Source organism: Mustela nivalis (assembly GCF_964662115.1).
Source record: "Mustela nivalis genome assembly, chromosome: X".
Lineage (NCBI taxonomy): Eukaryota > Metazoa > Chordata > Mammalia > Carnivora > Mustelidae > Mustela > Mustela nivalis.
In genome coordinates, this window is record NC_139040.1 from 71,126,824 (window position 1) to 71,143,325 (window position 16,502).

The 16,502-nt window shown below is 37.5% G+C and overlaps 1 protein-coding gene across 13 annotated transcripts in view; it reads left to right on the plus strand.

Annotated features, from left to right (window-relative positions):
• Positions 1–16,502, plus strand: part of OPHN1 (oligophrenin 1) — a 559,221-nt gene that overhangs the window by 374,363 nt on the left and 168,356 nt on the right. For all 13 annotated transcript variants that reach the window (XM_082716849.1, XM_082716844.1, XM_082716848.1 and 10 more), the window contains one exon: positions 15,575–15,659. In XM_082716849.1, coding sequence (XP_082572975.1) covers positions 15,575–15,659 — 85 coding nt within the window. The remainder of the gene's footprint in view (positions 1–15,574; positions 15,660–16,502) is intronic.

Sequence of the window (16,502 nt, forward strand, 5' to 3'; positions counted from 1 at the left end):
ACATACAAGTGAAATAATGTGGTATTTCTTTTTCCCACTGACTTATGTCATTTAACATTATACACTCTAGCTCCACCCATATCATTTCAAAGAGCAAGTTTTCATTCTTTTTTTTTTATATATATTTTATTTATTTATTCGACAGAGAGAGACCACAACTAGGCAGAGAGGCAGGCAGAGAGGGGGAAAGCAGGCTCCCCACTAAGCAGGGAGCCCGACGCGGGGCTGGATCGCAGGACCCCGGGATCATGACCTGAGCCGAAGGCAGAGGCTCAACCCACTGAGCCACCCAGGTGCCCCAAGTTTTCATTCTTTTTTATGGCAGGATAATATTCCATTTTGTATATATACCACATCTTCTTTATCCATTTATCCATCAGTAGATAATTGGGCAGATTCCATCATTTCGCTATTGTAATTAATGCTGCTACATAGGGGTGCATGTATCTTTTTGAAAGTAGTGTTATTTTGGGGGGAATAGATACCTCATAGTGCAATTACTGGATCATACCTAGTCCTATTTTTAATTTTTTGAGGGACCTCCATACTGTTTTCAAACACCGGTTTGCATTCCCACCTAAAAGGCAAGAGTTCCTTTTTCACCATATCCTTGCCAATACCTGTTGCTTCTTGGTTGTTCTCCTTCTCCTTCTTCTTCTTCGTCATTCTGACATATGTGAAGTAATATCTCATTGTACTTTTGATTTAGATTTCCCTGGTGATGAATGATGTTGAACATCTTTCTGTTCGTCATCTATGTCTTTGTTGGAGAAATGTCTCTTCATATCTTCTACCTATCTCTAATTGGATTATTTATTTTTTCCATATTCAAATTTATAAGTTCTGCATATATTTTGGATAATAATTCTTTATCAGGTATGTCATTAACAAATATCTTCTTTGAGTCTGTAAGTTGCTTTTAAGGTGATTTTTTTGTGGCTGTGCAAAAGCTTTTTATTTTATTGTAATCTGAATAGTTCATTTTTTATTTTATTTCCCTTGTCTCAGGAGACTATTTAGGAAAAATACTAATACAGAGAGATTACTGGCATGCTCTCTTCTAATATTTTTATGGTTTCAGTCTCATATCTGGGTGTTTCATCCACTTTGAATTTATTTTTGTGTATACTAAAGAAAGTGGTCCAGTTTCATTCTTTTTCATATAGCTGTCCAGCTCTACCAATAAAATTTGTGAAACAGACTGTCTTTTGCCCATTACATATTATTTCCTCCTTCATTGAAGATTAATTGACCATATAATTGTGGGTTTGTTCTTGGGTTATCTCTTCTGTTACACTGATCTGTGTGTCTATGTTTGTGCCAATACCATAATTTTTTTATTAGTACAGCTTTATAATATAACTTGAAGTCTGGAATTGTGATGCCTCCAGCTTTGCCATTATTTTTCAAGATTGTTTTCACTAGCAGAAGTCTTTTCTGGTTCCATATAAATTTTAGGATTTTTGTACTGGCTCTGGGAACAGTGCTGTTGGCATTTTGATAGGGATTGCTTTGAATGTGTAGATTGCTTTGGGTAATATATATTATATTATATATATAATATCATATATTATAGATATAATATGTAGGTATATATAAATATAAAATATAGAATATATTTTAACAATATCTTCTAATCTATGAACATGGAATGTCTTTCCATTTCCTTGTGTCATCTTCAGTTTCTTTCACCAGCACTTTATAGTTTTCAGAGGACAGGTCTTTCACCTCTTTGGTTAGGTTTATTCCTAGGTATCTTATTATTTTTGGTGCAATTGTAAATGAGATTTTTCTCTTAATTTCTCTTTCTGCTTCTTCATCATTAGTATATAGAAATGCTATACATTTCTTCACAGTGATTTTTCATCTTATGACTTTACTGAATTCATTTACCATTTCTAGTAGTTTTTTGGTGAGTCTTTAAGGTTTTCTATCTCGAGTATCTTGTTATCTGCAATGACATGATGAAAGTTTTACATCTTCCTTACTAGTTTGGATGCATTTTGTTTCTTTGTGTTGTGTGATTGCTGTTGCTAGGACTTCCAGTACTGTGTTGAATATAAGTGGTGAGAGTGGACCTCCTTGTCTTCTTTCTGAGCTTAGAGGGAATAGCTCTTAGTTTTTCTCCATTGAGTGTGGCGTTTTTGCATCTATTGAAATGATTATATGTTTTTATACTTTTTCTTATTGGTGTGATGCATCATGTTGATTGATTTGCAAATATTGAATCACGCTTGCATCCTGGGAATAAATCCCACTTGATCACTGTGAATGATTTTTTTTTAATATATTGTTGGATTCTTTTTGATAGTATCTTGTTGAGGAATTTTCCATCTATGTTCATCAAGGATATTGGCCTATAGTTCTCTGTGGGTTGGTTTTTTTTTTTTTTTGTCTTTATTCAGGTTTTTGTATCAGGGTAATGCTGGCCTCATAGAATGAATTTGGAAGTTTTTTTTTTTTTCCTCTTCTATATTTTGGAATAGTTTGAGAAGAATAGGTATATCTGTGGTAGAATTCAATTATAATGTCATCTGGTCCTGGACTTTGTCAGGTGTTTGTTTTTTGTTTTTTGTTTGTTTGTTTGTTTTTGATTACTGATTTGATCTCCTTGCTGGTATCCATCTATTCAATTTTCTATTTCTTCTTGCTTCACTTTTGGTGGGTTAAATGTTTCTAGGAATTTATCCATTTCCTCTATGTTTTTCAATTTGTTGGAAAAGAGTTTTTCATAATAGTTTCTTACAATTGTTTGTATTTCTGTGGTTTTGGTTATTTCTCCTCTTTCATGTGTAATTTTATTTATTTTGGTCCTCTCTCTCTCTCTCTTTCTTTTTTTGATGAGTTTAGCCAGAGGCTTATGAATTTTATTTATCTTTTCACAGACTCAGCTCCTGATTCATTGATAAGTTCTTTTTTTATAAGTTTCTATATCTATATCATTTATTTCCTCTATAATCTTTATAGTTTCTTTCTTTCTGCTGGTTTGGGGTTTAGTTTTTCTTTTCCTAGCTCCTTTAGGTGTAACGTGGTTGTTTATTTGAAATTTATTTTGTCTCTTGATGTAGACCTGTATTGTTTTTGCTGCATCCTAAAGGTTTTGGACAATTGTCCTTGCAATTTCATTTTTTCCATGTATTTTCTAATTTCTTCTTTGATTTCCTGGTTGAACCATTCATTTTTTAGTAGCATATTGTTTACCTTCTATGTATTTTTGGTCTTTCCTAAATTTTTTGTTGACTTCTAGTTTCATAATGTTGTGCTCAGGAAAGGTACATTGCAGTCATTTTGTATTTGTTGAGGCCTGTTTTATGTCATCTATTCTGGAGAATGTTTCTTTTTTTTTTTTAATTTACTTGTCAGAGAGAGAGATAGAGACAGCATGAGCGAGCACAGGCAGACAGAGTGGCAGGCAGAGGCAGAGGGAGAAGCAGGCCTCCTGCCAAGGACACTGGGATCATGACCTGAGCTGAAAGCAGCTGCTTATCCAACTGAGCTACCCAGGAGAATGTTTCATGTGCACTTGAAAAGAATGTGTATTTTGCTGTTTTAGGATGGAATGTTTTGAATATATCTGTTAAGTCTATCTGGTCCAGTGTGTCATTCAAAGCCACTATTTCCTTCCTAAAGTCAAACAGAGTTTGGCTGATCTACCCATTGGTGTAATTGGGTTTTAAATTCCCCTGCAATTATTGTATTATTATTTATAAGTTCTTTTAGGTTTTTCATTATCTGTTTTATGTATGTGGGTTATCCTATATTGTTTGCATAAACACTTAACAATGGTTATATCTTATCATTGAATTTCCCCCTTTATTATTATATAATTTCCTTCTTTGTCTGTTTTTATAGATTTTATTTTTAAGTCTATTTTGTCTGATAGAAGTATTACTACTCTGTCTTTCATAGTTTCTTGGTTTTCTTGGATTTCTTTCTCTTTGTTTTTTATATATCTACTGATGGTTTTTGATTCATAGTTACCATTAGGTTTGTATATAACATCTTCTGTCTATAGCAGTTTATTTAGTTGATGGTCACTTACATTTGAAACCTCTCTTTTCTCATCTGTACCCCATTTTAGGTACATTTTGTTATATTTTACAACCTTTTATTTTGTGACTCCCTTTACTTTTTTTTTATAGGATTACTTATTTTTACTGCTTTTGTGTTTCCTTCTTTTCATACTCTCACTTTTGATCATTACTTTCCACTCAAAGTGTCCCTTACCTGAATGTTTATAGCAGCAATGTCCACAATAGCCAAACTATGGAAAGAACCTAGATGTCCATCAACAGATGAATGGATCAAGAAGATGTGGTATATATACACAATGGAATACTATGCAGCCATCAAAAGAAATGAAATCTTGCCATTTGCGACAACATGGATGGAACTAGAGCGTATCATGCTTAGCGAAATAAGTCAAGCAGAGTAAGGTTGGTTTAGTAGTCAAAAACGTCTGTAGTTCTTTTTTATCTAAGAAACTCTCTCTCTCCTTCCACTTTGAATGATAGCCTTGCTGGATATTCTTGGCTGTAGTTTTTTCCCTTTTAACACGTTGACTATATCTTGCCACTCTCTTCTTGCTTGTAAGGTTTCTGTTGAAAAATCTGTTCATGGCCCTATGCATTTACCTTTTTATGTGACTATCTTCTTTTCTCTTGCTGATTTTAATTTTCTTTTTCTTCATCACTACTTTTTCCATTTTAATTACTATGTGTATTGGTGGATCTCTGTGCCTTCTGAATATGGATATCCTTTTCCTTCCCAAGATTAGGGACATTTACAGATATAATTTTTTAAAAGTTAATGTACTGGCCCTTTTTCTCTGTCTTTTCCTTCTAGGATGCCTATAGTGTGAATGTTATCCTTGCTAGAGTGACCAGTTTCCCTATGTGTATTCTCACCTTGCATAATTATTTTTCTCTCATTCATTCATCTTTATTTACTTTACATTACTGTGTCTTCTAGGTCCTTAATTCATTCCTCTGCAGCCTGCTATTTATTCTATCAATTGTATTCCTAGTTTCATTTATTGTTTTCTTCATCTCTGTTTTTTTCCCCTATATTAAGGATATCACTGATGTCCTCCTCTCTTTTCTCAAGTCAAGTGAGTATCTTTATGATCATTATTTCAAATTCTCTATGAGGCATGTTACTTAGATCCTTTTTGCTTTCGTCTCTTACAGTGGTTTTGCCCTGTTCCTTCATTTATAATATATCCTTCTGTCTCTTCATTTTGCCTACCTTTCTGTGTCAGTTTCTGTGTTTTAGAAAAGTCAGCTATAATTATTGTTCTAGAAAGTAGTGTTCAGAGTGTGTACTTTGTACTAGGTGGCACTTGTCTTCCACCATAGGAGATACTCAGCCACTGTGAAGCCTGGAACTGGCAAAGGCCACTGCACAAAACTTAAGTGGACTGATGTGAGCACTGTGCCAAAAACTGTTCACACTGGCCCTCCTCCACTGGGGATGCACATCTGCTACAGAGACTGGGGCTCACTGCTCCATACCTCATGGTGGACAGCAAGTGCAGTTTTAACAAGTTTTGCACATCCTCTCTGAGAGGTTGACTGATAAAGGGTTTGCAAGGTTTGCATGTGTCTTCTAGGCGAGGGGATCTGTAGCACTGGGACTGAGGGAAGTCTGGCTGGGGACATGTGCTCTGGTGTAAGCATGTTAGGTAGTGAGTGCTGGTGCTGCAATACTTCCCACACATGGCTGTGCATCTGTGAATTTGGACTGGGGAGCTAAATGTCACCTGCCAGCTCCTTTGTTCCTGGAGAAGTCCCTCAAGTGAACTCTGAGATTAGTAACTAATTCTCCCTCCTGTAAGCCCCAGTTACCTTTCAAACTGCTGCTTCCAATCTGTACCCCCATGAGCTGTTTGATGTGCTGTCTCTAAGGAAAGGGGCTCAGTTTCCTATTGCCTTCTTAGAGCCTGCTGATTTTTGTAGTTCCAGGTTTTAAGTCCTACTGGCCATAAGCACTTGCAAAATTCTACCCCTCTGATTTTCAAAGCCAAATTCTCTGGGGATGTCTTTTCCTTTGTAGGCTCCACAGTGTGCTAGTCTGTTTCTTGCTCCCCCCTGAGCCTGCAGCTCCCTCCTTCCAGCATTCAGACCCATAGGTTTTATGTTCCCACCAAAACCTTGCTTTTCTTATCTGCTTCAATGTGTCTTCTTCTCTACATTTAGTTATGGAGTTATTCTGCCAGTCTCTGGGTCTTTTTCTGGGTTGTTTTCTCTGTGCAATTGTTACCTAGTTGTATCCTTGGGAGAGGTGAGTTTAGAGTCCTCCTTCTCCTCTGGAAGTCCATATTGTTGACTACTTTTATACCCTGTATTTTTGCTTTATAAAGTTGGTTGCCATGTTATTTGATGTGCAGATATCCATCTGCTTTACTTTCATTTTCACTATGGCTTTTAGCATTAAAAAGTATTCTTTGTCTCATTTCCTACTTTTGGGCTTGGAATCTACTTTGTCTGATACTGATTACATTTTCCTGGTAGATCATTTTTTTTTAAGATTTTACTTATTTATCAGAGAGAGAGAGAGGGAGAGTGAGCGGGCACAGGCAGAGAGAATGGCAGGCAGAGGCAGAGGGAGAAGCAGGCTCCCTGCTGAGCAAGGAGCCCGATGTGGGACTCGATCCCAGGATGCTGGAATCATGACTGAGCAGAGGGAGCTGCTTAACCAACTGAGCCACCCAGGCGTCCCTAGATCTTTGCCCATTTCTAAATTTTTATCTTTTGCTTCACTTCCCTTTGGCTGATGTCTTTCCATTATGTTTTGCCCTTTCATTTCCTAGGAACAGTACCATTCCATGACTTCTTTTTATTTTTTTTTAATTTTTTATTTTTTATAAACATATATTTTTATCCCGAGGGGTACAAGTCTGTGAATCACCAGGTTTACACACTTCACAGCACTCACCAAAGCACATACCCTCCCCAGTATGCATAAACCCACCCCCTCCCCCCAGCAACCCTCAGTTTGTTTTGTGAGACTAAGAGTCATTTATGGTTTGTCTCCCTCCCAATTCCATCTTGTTTCATTGATTCTTCTTCTACCCACTTAAGCCCCCATGTTGCATCCCCACTTCCTCACATCAGGGAGATCATATGATAGTTGTCTTTCTCTGCTTGACTGATTTCACTAAGCATGATACGCTCTAGTTCCATCCATGTTGTCGCAAATGGCAAGATTTCATTTCTTTTGATGGCTGCATTGTATTCCATTGTGTATATATACCACATCTTCTTCATCCATTCATCTGCTAATGGACATCTAGGTTCTTTCCATAGTTTGGCTATTGTGGACATTGCTGCTATAAACATTCGGGTGCACGTGCCCCTTTGGATCACTACGTTTGTATCTTTAGGGTAAATACCCAATAGTGCAATTTCTGGGTCATAGGGCAGTTCTATTTTCAACATTTTGAGGAACCTCCATGCTGTTTTCCAGAGTGGCTGCACCAGCTTGCATTCCCACTAACAGTGTAGTAGGGTTCCCCTTTCTCCGCATCCTCGCCAGCATCTGTCATTTCCTGACTTGATGATTTTAGCCATTCTGACTGGTGTGAGGTGATATCTCATTGTGGTTTTGATTTGTATTTCCCTGATGCCGAGTGATATGGAGCACTTTTTCATGTGTCTGTTGGCCATCTGGATGTCTTCTTTGCAGAAATGTCTGTTCATGTCCTCTGCCCATTTCTTGATTGGATTATTTGTTCTTTGGGTGTTGAGTTTGCTAAGTTCTTTATAAATTTTGGACACTAGTCCTTTATCTGATATGTCGTTTGCAAATATCTTCTCCCATTCTGTCAGTTGTCTTTTGATTTTGTGTACTGTTTCCTTTGCTGTGCAAAAGCTTTTGATCTTGATGAAATCCCAATAGTTCATTTTTGCCCTTGCTTCCCTTGCCTTTGGCGTTGTTCCTAGGAAGATGTTGCTGCGGCTGAGGTCGAAGAGGTTGCTGCTTGTGTTCTCCTCAATGATTTTGATGGATTTCTTTAGCACATTGAGGTCCTTCATCCATTTTGAGTCTATTTTCGTGTGTGGTGTAAGGAAATGGTCCAATTTCATTTTTCTGCATGTGGCTGTCCAATTTTCCCAGCACCATTTATTGAAGAGGCTGTCTTTTTTCCATTGGACATTGTTTCCTGCTTTGTTGAAGATTACTTGACCATAGAGTTGAGGGTCTATTTCTGGGCTCTCTATTCTGATCCATTGATCTATGTGTCTGTTTTTGTGCTAGTACCATGCTGTCTTGATGATGACAGCTTTGTAATAGAGCATGAAGTCCGGAATTGTGATGCCACCAACTTTGGCTTTCTTTTTCAATATCCCTTTGGCTATTAGAGATCTTTTCTGGTTCCATATAAATTTTAGATTTATTTGTTCCATTTCTTTGAAAAAGATGGATGGTACTTTGATAGGAATTGCATTAAATGTGTAGATTGCTTTAGGTAGCATAGACATTTTCACAATATTTATTCTTCCAATCCAGGAGCATGGAACATTTTTCCATTTCTTTGTGTCTTCCTCAATTTCTTTCATGAGTACTTTATAGTTTTCTGAGTATAGATTCTGTGCCTCTTTGGTTAGGTTTATTCCTATGTATCTTATGGTTTTGGGAGCAAATGTAAATGGGATGGACTCCTTAATTTCTCTTTCTTCTGTCTTGTTGTTGGTGTAGAGAAATGCCACTGATTTCTGTGCATTGATTTTATATCCTGACACTTTACTGAATTCCTGGACAAGTTATAGCAGTTTTGGAGTGGAGTCTTTTGGGTTTTCCACATATAGTATCATATCATCTACGAAGACTGATAATTTGACTTCTTCTTTGCCGATTTGGATGCGTTTAATTTCCTTTTGTTTTCTGATTGCTGAGGCTAGGACCTCTAGTACTATGTTGAATAGCGGTGGTGATAATGGACATCCCTCCCGTGTTCCTGGCCTTAGTGGAAAAGCTTTCAGTTTTTCTCTGTTGAGAATGATATTTGCGGTGGGTTTTTCATAGATGGCTTTGATGATATTGAGGTATGTGCCCTCTATCCCTACACTTTGAAGAGTTTTGATCAGGAAGGGATGGCTGTACTTTGTCAAATGCTTTTTCAGCATCTATTGAGAGTATCATATGGTTCTTGTTCTTTCGTTTTATGATGTGTTGTATCACATTGACTGATTTGCAGATGTTGAACCAACCTTGCAGCCCTGGAAAAAATTCCACTTGGTTGTGGTGAATAATCCTTTTAATGTACTGTTGAGTCCTATTGGCTAGTATTTTGGTGAGAATTTTAGCATCTGTGTTCATCAAGGATATTGGTCTATAGCTCTCTTTTTTGATGGGATCCTTGTCTCATTTAGGGATCAAGGTGATGCTGGCCTCATAAAATGAGTTTGGAAGTTTCCTTCCATTGCTATTTTTTGGAACAGTTTCAGGAGAATAGGAATTAGTTCTTCTTTAAATGTTTGGTAGAATTCCCCCGGGAAGCCGTCTGCCCCTGCGCTTTTGTTTGTTTGGAGATTTTTAATGACTGTTTCAATCTCCTTACTGGTTATGGGTCTGTTCAGGCTTTCTATTTCTTCCTGGTTCACTTGTGGTAGTTTATATGTTCCTAAAAATGCATCCATTTCTTCCAGATTGTCAAATTTGTGGTGTAGAGTTGCTCATAGTATTTTCTTATAATTGTTTGTATTTCTTTGGTGTTAGTTGTGATCTCTCCTCTTTCATTCATGATTTTATTTATTTGGGTCCTTTCTCTTTTCTTTTTGATAAGTCGGGCCAGGGGTTTATCAATTTTATTAATTCTTTCAACGAACCAGCTCCTAGTTTCGTTGATTTGTTCTATTGTTTTTTTTGGTTTCTATTTCATTGGTTTCTGCTCTGATCTTTATGATTTCTCTTCTCCTGCTGGGCTTAGGGTTTCTTTCTTGTTCTTTCTCCAGCTCCTTTAGGTGTATGGTTAGGTTGTTTACCTAAAACCTTTCTTGTTTTTGAGAAAGGCTTGTACCGCTATATGTTTTCCTCTCAGGACTGCCTTTGTTGTGTCCCACAGATTTTGAACTGTTGTATTTTCATTATCATTTGTTTCCATGATTTTTTTCAATTCTTCTTTAATTTCCTGGTTGACCCATTCATTCTTTAGAAGGGTGCTGTTCAGTCTCCATGTATTTGGGTTCTTTCCAAACTTCCTTTTGTGGTTGAGTTCTAGCTTTAGAGCATTGTGGTCTGAAAATATGCAGGGAATGATCCCAATCTTTTGATACCGGTTGAGTCCTGATTTAGGACCGAGGATGTGATCTATTCTGGAGAATGTTCCATGTGCACTAGAGAAGAATGTGTATTCTGTTGCATTGGGATGAAATGTTCTGAATATATTTGTGCTGTCCATGTGGTCCAGTGTGTCGTTTAATGCCTTTATTTCCTTGCTGATCTTTTGCTTGGATGATCTGTCCATTTCAGTGAGGGGAGTGTTAAAGTCTCCTACTATTATTGTATTATTGTTGATGTGTTTCTTTGATTTTGTTATTAATTGGTTTATATAGTTGGCTGCTCCCATGTTGGGGGCATAGATATTTAAAATTATTAGATTTTCTTGTTGGACAGACCCTTTGAGTATGATATAGTGTCCTTCCTCATCTCTCATTATAGTCTTTGGCTTAAAATCTAATGGATCTGATATAAGGATTGCCACTCCTGCTTTCTTCTGATGTCCATTAGCATGGTAAATTCTTTTCCACCCCCTCACTTTAAATCTGGAGGTGTCTTCGGGCTTAAAATGAGTTTCTTGGAGGCAACATATAGATGGGTTTTCTTTTTTTATCCATTCTGATACACTGTGTCTTTTGACAAGGGCATTTAGCATTCAGGGTAACTATTGAGAGCTATGAATTTAGTGCCATTGTATTGCCTGTAAGGTGACTGTTACTGTATATGGTCTCTGTTCATTTCTGATCTACCACTTGTAGGCTCTCTCTTTGCTTAGAGGACCCCTTTCAATATTTCCTGTAGAGCTGGTTTGGTGTTTGCAAATTCTTTCAGTTTTTGTTTGTCCTGGAAGCTTTTAATCTCTCCTTCTATTTTCAATGATAGCCTAGCTGGATATAGTATTCTTGGCTGCATGTTTTTCTCGTTTAGTGCTCTGAAAATATCATGCCAGCTCTTTCTGGCCTGCCAGGTCTCTGTGGATAAGTCAGCTGCCAATCTAATATTTTTACCATTGTATGTTACAGACTTCTTTTCCCGGGCTGCTTTCAGGATTTTCTCTTTGTCACATAGCCTTGTAAATTTTACTATCAGGTGATGGGGTGTGGGCCTATTCTTATTGATTTTGAGGGGCGTTCTCTGAACCTCCTGAATTTTGATGCTCTTTCCCTTTGCCATATTGGGGAATTCTCCCCAATAATTCTCTCCAGTGTACCTTCTGCTCCCCTCTCTCTTTCTTCTTCTTCTGGAATCCCAATTATTCTAATGTTGTTTCGTCTTATGGTGTCACTTATCTCTCGAATTTTCCCCTTGTGGTCCAGTAGCTGTTTGTCCCTCTTTTGCTCAGCTTCTTTATTCTCTGTCATTTGGTCTTCTATATCACTAATTCTTTCTTCTGCCTCATTTATCCTAGCAGTGAGAGCCTCCATTTTTGATTGCACCTCATTAATAGCTTTTTTGATTTCAACTTGGTTGGATTTTAGTTCTTTTATTTCTCCAGAAAGGGCTTTTATTATATCTCCCGAGAGGGTTTCTCTAATATCTTCCATTCCTTTTTCAAGCCCGGCTAGAACCTTGAGAATTGTCATTCTGAACTCTAGATCTGACATATTACCAATGTCTGTATTGATTAGGCCCCTAGCCTTCGGTACTGCCTCTTGTTCTTTTTTTTTTTTTTGTGGTGAATTTTTCTGCCTTGTCATTTTGTCCAGATAAGCGTATATGAAGGAGCAAGTAAAATACTAAAAGGGTGGCAACAACCCCAGGAAAATATGCTTTAACCAAATCAGAAGAGATCCCAAATCATGACGGTGGAGAAACGGGATACAAAGAGGTTCAAAAAGGAAGAAAGAAAAAATAAAGAAAAGAAAAGAATTAAAAAAAGAAAATGAATAAAGAATAATATAAAAAAGAAAATATGTATATATTAGATAAACTAGTTAAAAAACGTTAAAAAAGAAAAAGGTTAAAGTTAAAAAACAATTTTACCAGAAGGCGAGAAAAAGAAAAGGAAAAAGACAAATTTAAATTAACTTCAAGACTAAACAAAATCAGAGGGAGAAAGTCATGAGTTCCGTGCTTTGCTTTCTCCTCCTCTGGAATTCTGCTGCTCTCCTTGGTATTGAAACCGCAATCCTTGGTAGGTGATCTTGGTCTTCGCTGGATTTCTTGCTGATCTTCTGGGGGAAAGGCCTGGTGTAGTGATTCTCAAGTGTCTTTGCCCCAGGCGGAATTGCACGGCCCTTATCAGGGGCCGGGCTGAGTAATTGGCTCGGGTTTGCTTTCTGGAGCTTTTGTTCCCTGAGCACTTTCCGTAGAGTTCCAGAGGACGGGAGTACAAATGTCGGCCTCCTGGTCTCCGGCCGGAGGAGCCAATAGCTGGGGTCCCCACTCCTCATTGCGCCCTCAGAGAACAGCATCCAGTAACTCCAGTCTGCCTGACCTCCGGCCGCGCTCGAGCTCACCGAGCCTGTTGCTGGTTCAAGGTAACACCGAGCTGTGAGCTTACTGTCGGCTCTGTCTCTGTAGCCGGTATTCCCGTTCCAATACCCGCAAGCTCTGCGACACTCAGACATCCCCGATCATTCTTTGACCCTGTGGGACCTGAGCCCACGCTGACCCCGCGTGGGCTTCGCCCCGATTTAGCCTCTGGAGCGATGTCCCTCAGTGGAACAGACTTTTAAAAGTCCTGATTTTGTGCTCCATTGCTCTGCTGCTTGCCGGGAGCCAGCCCCTCCCCCGGGGTCTGTCTTCCTGTCGCTTTGGATTCACGTCTCCTCCAGTCCTACCTTTCAGAAAGTGGTTGTTTTTCTGTTTCCAGAATTGCTGTTCTTCTTCTCTTCGATCTGCCGATGGATTTTCAGGTGTTTGCAATCTTTAGATAAGCTATCTAGCTGATCTCTTGCTAGCTGAAGTAGTCTCAGCCTGCTACTTTTCCGCCATCTTGACTCCTCCTCTTTCCATGAGTTCTTTTTTTTTTTTTTTTTTTTTTTTTTTTTTTTTTTTTAGTTGTAATAGTTACTAAGTTTACTGTTGTAGTTTATATTTTTAAAAGGTCTCTTCTTTCTTTTTTTTTTGAAGAACACTTAGAACACTCTTCCACAAGTGCTCTGATTAGCTCTATTTTTCAGTATTTTTATACTTCGTTTAGACTTTGTCTTTCTGGTGCTGGTTTTAGATTAATTTTAGTCTTCCAGACCTCTTATTTTCTTATGAATGAAATTTTGCTGGCATTTTGCTTGCTCTCTGCAAATGTTTGTGGAGATGGAATATTAGTGATATCTCCCTGGGATTTAGTGTTTCTATTTCTAATTTCAAGTGATTTGGAATTTGGTTATTCTCTATGTTTCTGTTATGTGGAGGACATGGCTTTGTGTAACCCTGTTTTTCTCTTCGTTCTATGTTTTCTGGAGGATGTGTAGGGTTATTTAGGCTTAGATGGCTAACCACATTATCTTGACATATGCATCACATATGGTTATAAATACTTTATAAATATTTTAATTGGTACATAAAATTACAGTAAATGAAAGAACAAATGTTTATCTGATAACTTCCTTATTATTGATCATTTCACTTTTTTCCTTTTTTGTGATGACGTATTTATAGATGAGTCTATTCTGATATATACTTTGGGTAAATTTGCTGACATAGAATTATTGCTTCAGGGTTATAAATGTTATTAGTAATCTTGATGTAATTTGAATCCAGGGAAAACCAATAGTTCACAGATGAATTTACTTTAAGCTGCTAATGTAGTCTCTACCCTTTTATAAGGTCACATCCCTCTTTCCTATGTATATAACAGGATCTGGTTCTGAAATGGCTGGGATCCACCAGCATAGCTATTTCTGGTGAAAAGTGAGAATTTGACTTCTTCTTTGCTGATTTGGATGTCATTTATTTCTCTTGATTTTCTGATTGCTGAAGCTAGGACTTCTAGTAGTATGTTGAACAACAATGGTGAGAGCAGACATCCCTGTTGTGCTCCTGACTTTAGGGAAAAACCTCTCCGTTTTTCTCCATTAAGAATGATATTCACTGTGGGTTTTTCCTATATGGTTTTTATGATATTGAGGTATGTTCCTTCTGTCCCTACACTGCAGATTTTTTATCAAGAAAGGATGCTATATTTTGTCAATGCTTTTTTCTGCATCTATTGAGAGAATTTTATGGTTCTTATCCTTTTATTAAAAAGAAGCATGAAGGGGCATCTTGGTGGCTCAGTCATTAGGCATCTACCTTCAGCTCAGGTGATGACCCCAGGGTCCTGGGATGAAGCCCCACATCAGGCTCCTTCTCTCTCTCCTCTCTCCCTCTGCTGTTCCCCCTGCTTGTGCTCTCTTGAAACCTGAAAATAAGAAGGAAAGAAAGAAAGAGAGAGAGAAGGAAAGAAAGAAAAAAAGAGCCCAGAAACATGAGTGAATTGTTCTTAGATCTTCACTGTGAGAACCTCATAGGGCTCCTGGAGGCAAAATTCACAGAAGTGTGCAGGTACCCCAGGACCGGTTCCCCTTAGAATTCTTAACTCTCAAACTTATCCACTGAGCCTCTAGCAAATCAACTGTAGGTTAGGTTTTTCTAACCTTGTACTGTTCCTATAGAGTTTTCTGCTCCATGGCTTCTCCTCTAGTAAGTTTCTATTTTCTGGCTCTCCCAGTCTCTCTCTACAGTTTTGAGGACAGTAGTTTGTTATGTGACCTCAGATCGCTGATGGACCTAAGAGGAGTTGATTTTTGGTTTATTATACTTTTTTCCTTGTGTGGTTGGAAGACATGACTTCCAAATGTCTTACATGCCTGAGTGGAATGCAAGGGAATTTTTAAGACATCAAAGACATGGTTGTTGTACAAAGTTTCCATCTCTTGAAAACTGGGTAGAGTGACTATCTTTTAATATAATGTATTTTATTTTTCTTCTTTAAAGATTTTATTTACTTTAGAGAGAGAAGGTGGGGGAGGAGCAGAGAGAGAGAGAGAAAGAGTCTCAAGCAGACTCTGAGGCACTGAACACAGAGCCCATCCCAGCTCTCTATCCCACCATCCTGAAATCATGACCCAAGCAGAAACCAAGAGTCTGATGCTTAACCAACTGTGCCACCTGGACACCCCACTTCCTTTTTCTTTTTTTTTTTTTTAAAGATTTTGTTTATTTATTTATGAGAGAGAGAGAGCATGAGAGGGGAGAAGGTCAGAGGGAGAAGCAGACTCCCCATGTTGCTGGGAGCCCGATGTGGGACTTGATCCTGGGATCATGACCTGAGCCAAAGGCAGTTGCTTAACCAACTGAGCCACCCAGGCAAGGGGTAAAAAGTAAGAACTTTTGGAATATTAACTTTTTAATTTTTTTCCTCAAATAGATCCTAAATGCCCAGGAGACGTTGATTTTCATAGTAGTGACTGGGACATTAAGACAATCACCAGCTCTTTGAAATTCTACCTCAGGTATGTCTGATACAATTTGGGAATTTGTTTTTCATAGTTGGTGAAATTTGTCTAGGTGGAGATTGGAGCTTATGTGGTTGGATAGCTCAGGAGCTCAGGAAGTTAGATAGGTTTGGTATAAAAAAAAAGAGTGAAAAGAATTTCCATCAAAAAAGAACGTGTATTAGAAAACCTTTAATTTGGGAATTTAGGCAAATTAAGCATCAAAATAATAGAATTATTATTGAAAAATGGCTTTTCCTTAAAATAATGGAAGTTTTGCCATTGTGCGTAGAGTGATGTCACAATGTGCTCATGAATAATATCAGTATTTATGACAATTCAAAGTTGTTAACATGCTTGGTTGAATAATAACTATTTTGAAACATTAAATTGCGTTTGGACAAACATATTTGTGTTTCTGTGTTATGTGTCATGTTTTATGCATTCATCCATATAATAGAAATAAAAAGCAAGAAAATACAGTTACACATATGTTAGAACTGAGTGAATTGAGAGCAATAAGAAAACAAAATTTACCTTATCAGCAAAATTTTGTGGTACATAATGGTGATGAATAGAACTTTTAGTTCACTGGCATAAATTTATATCATGTAAAAATATTTGGGGCATATATTTTTTGGGGGGGACATATACTCATTCATTTCTTTCTATTCTTTATGTCCAATTGTATGTATCATACATTATTTACTAATCGTCTTTTTTTTCAATTATTGTACTCTTTAGGTACTTGGATAGACACTTGAATATCATTAATCCAAAATAAATTGGGTCCCAGATATTGCTGTTAAATGATGTTTTGCTGTATTATCATCTTAGAACTTTATATAAACTTGAGTGCTC